This window comes from Lactuca virosa, chromosome 8 (genome assembly GCF_052849685.1).
Source record: "Lactuca virosa cultivar CGN04683 chromosome 8, Lactuca_virosa_CGN04683_v6, whole genome shotgun sequence".
NCBI classification, from domain to species: domain Eukaryota; kingdom Viridiplantae; phylum Streptophyta; class Magnoliopsida; order Asterales; family Asteraceae; genus Lactuca; species Lactuca virosa.
Window position 1 is genome coordinate 69,827,820 of NC_136433.1, and position 1,893 is coordinate 69,829,712.

At 40.2% G+C, this 1,893-nt stretch overlaps 1 protein-coding gene across 1 annotated transcript; it reads right to left on the minus strand.

The window, feature by feature from the left end:
- Positions 1–720: 720 nt before the first annotated feature.
- Positions 721–1,614, minus strand: LOC145130470 (uncharacterized). Its single transcript, XM_079065266.1, has 3 exons — positions 1,441–1,614; positions 1,262–1,389; positions 721–1,183 (listed from the first exon to the last, which is right to left on the minus strand). Exons 1-3 carry the CDS (start codon positions 1,612–1,614, stop codon positions 721–723), a joined length of 765 nt encoding a protein of 254 aa, XP_078921392.1.
- Positions 1,615–1,893: the final 279 nt, after the last annotated feature.

Here is a 1,893-nt window from a genome sequence, read left to right on the forward strand (position 1 = left end):
AGTACCCTGAGTTGGATTGGTACCAAATTCCGAGCGAGGAGGTTCGTTTAAATATCTGAAGATATTCTTCACAGCAGTCATGTGGGGTTCGCGAGGAATTGCTTGAAGCCTGGCACAATAGCAAACATAAAACATAATGTCTGGACGACTAGCAGTTAGATACATCAATGATCCTATCATTTGACGATAGAGAGTCATATCTGTTGTTGGTTTGTCCAAGGACGGTGTTAGATTTGTTTCGAATGCCATTGGAACCTTCACCTTCGAATCTCCCACCATTCCGAACTTCGCAAGTAAGGTCTTCGTATAAGCCTCCTGGTTGATAAATATTCCCTATTGACTCTGTCTTATATTCAAACCATGGAAAAAGTTAAATGGACCCATTGAGCTCATCTCAAACTTAGTCTCCATCAATTTTCGAAACTCAGCAGTTAATCTAGGATTAGTAGATCCGAAAATGATATCATCAACATAGATTTGGAAAATCATCAGATAGTCACCATCTTTCTTGCGAAAGAAGGTTGGGTCAACCGAGCCTTGTTTAAATTTAGATTGTTTTAAGAATCTAGTGAGAGTTTCATACCATGCTCGTGGAGCTTGCTTCAGACCATACACAACTTTATCCAGAATATAGCAGTGGTTCGGATATTTTTTATTTACGAACCAAGGTGGTTTTTCCACATATACTGTTTCTTTTAGTTCCCCATTCACAAAGGCACACTAAACGTCCATTTGGTAGACTTCAAAGTTCTTGTAAACTGCGTATGCCAGAAAGATGTGAACAGACTCCAGCCTTGCAACTGGTGCGAACGTTTCCTCGTAGTCAATGCCTTCCTCTTGGTAATAACCCTTAGCAACCATCCGAGCCTTATTTCGTATCACATTACCCTCTTTATCAAGCTTATTACGGAACACCCATTTGAGGCCTACAACAGATACATCCTTCCGAGTGGGAATCAGTTTCCAAACCTTGTTATGTTCAAACTCATTGAGCTCCTCCTGCGTTGCTTGCACCCAATTAGAATGATCAAGAGCAATCTTAACATTTTTCGGCTCAATTTTGGAGATAAACGAATTGAAAAATTCCACTTTGGAGAATAATGGAGTCTGCTTCGCTTTTTGTTGAGCTCTCGTAAGAACTCCAGATGATGTTTCTCCGATTACTTGCGTTTTGGGATGATCTCTGGTCCATTTGGTCAGTAGAGGATAGTTTGGATCATAGGTTGGATCCAATTCAACATTCACGTCTTCAAATTCTGACTGAACATCCGAATCATCTTTTGTATTTGCATTCTCCCTCTCGAATGATGGGTTTGACTCTTCGTCCGGAATAGGATTCTCCCCATGGATTGGACATTCATGGTTTACTTGAGGAGTTGAATCCTCCCCCTGGAATGGAGGTTCTAAGCTGATTTCAGTAACTGCATCCTCCCCCTAAACAGGAGCATTCGTAGCTTGTGGAGATGGTGGATTTTCAGAATCTTTCGGAATGGGTGGCTCATTATCAAGATCCTTAACAACATCATCGATAATCTTTTTCAGCTCATCTTCCTTATTATCTGCTTCCTTAGATTCTAAAGAGATCGCATTATTTGGCTCATCAAAAAGGTTCATTAATTCCTCATAAAGGTTGGAAAAGAGGAATGGTCATCGGATTCGTCGTTGGAAAAATCTCCTTTGATTGAGAGTCAGTCTTCTGATACTTCTTTAGATAATTATCGTCAAAGGTGACATAATAGGTTTCTTCTATCTTTTTAGACTTTTTGTTGAGAACCCTATATGCCTTCGAATTCAGAGAATAGCCCAAGAAAATTCCTTCGTCTGCTTTCACATCGAACTTGTTCCGTTGCTCCTTCGAATTGAAAATGAAACACCTGGAACCGAAGACATGAA

Excerpts from the sequence above, each read along its gene's own strand:
- LOC145130470 (XM_079065266.1), bottom strand. The coding sequence starts at position 1,614 with ATGAACCTTTTTGATGAGCCAAATAATGCGATCTCTTTAGAATCTAAG. Across the intron at positions 1,390-1,440 it reads CACAAGCTACGAATGCTCCT|GGGGAGGATTCAACTCCTCA; the intron begins GTTTAGGGGGAG and ends CCTCCATTCCAG. Across the intron at positions 1,184-1,261 it reads AAAGATGATTCGGATGTTCA|AGATCATCCCAAAACGCAAG; the intron begins GTCAGAATTTGA and ends CAAATGGACCAG.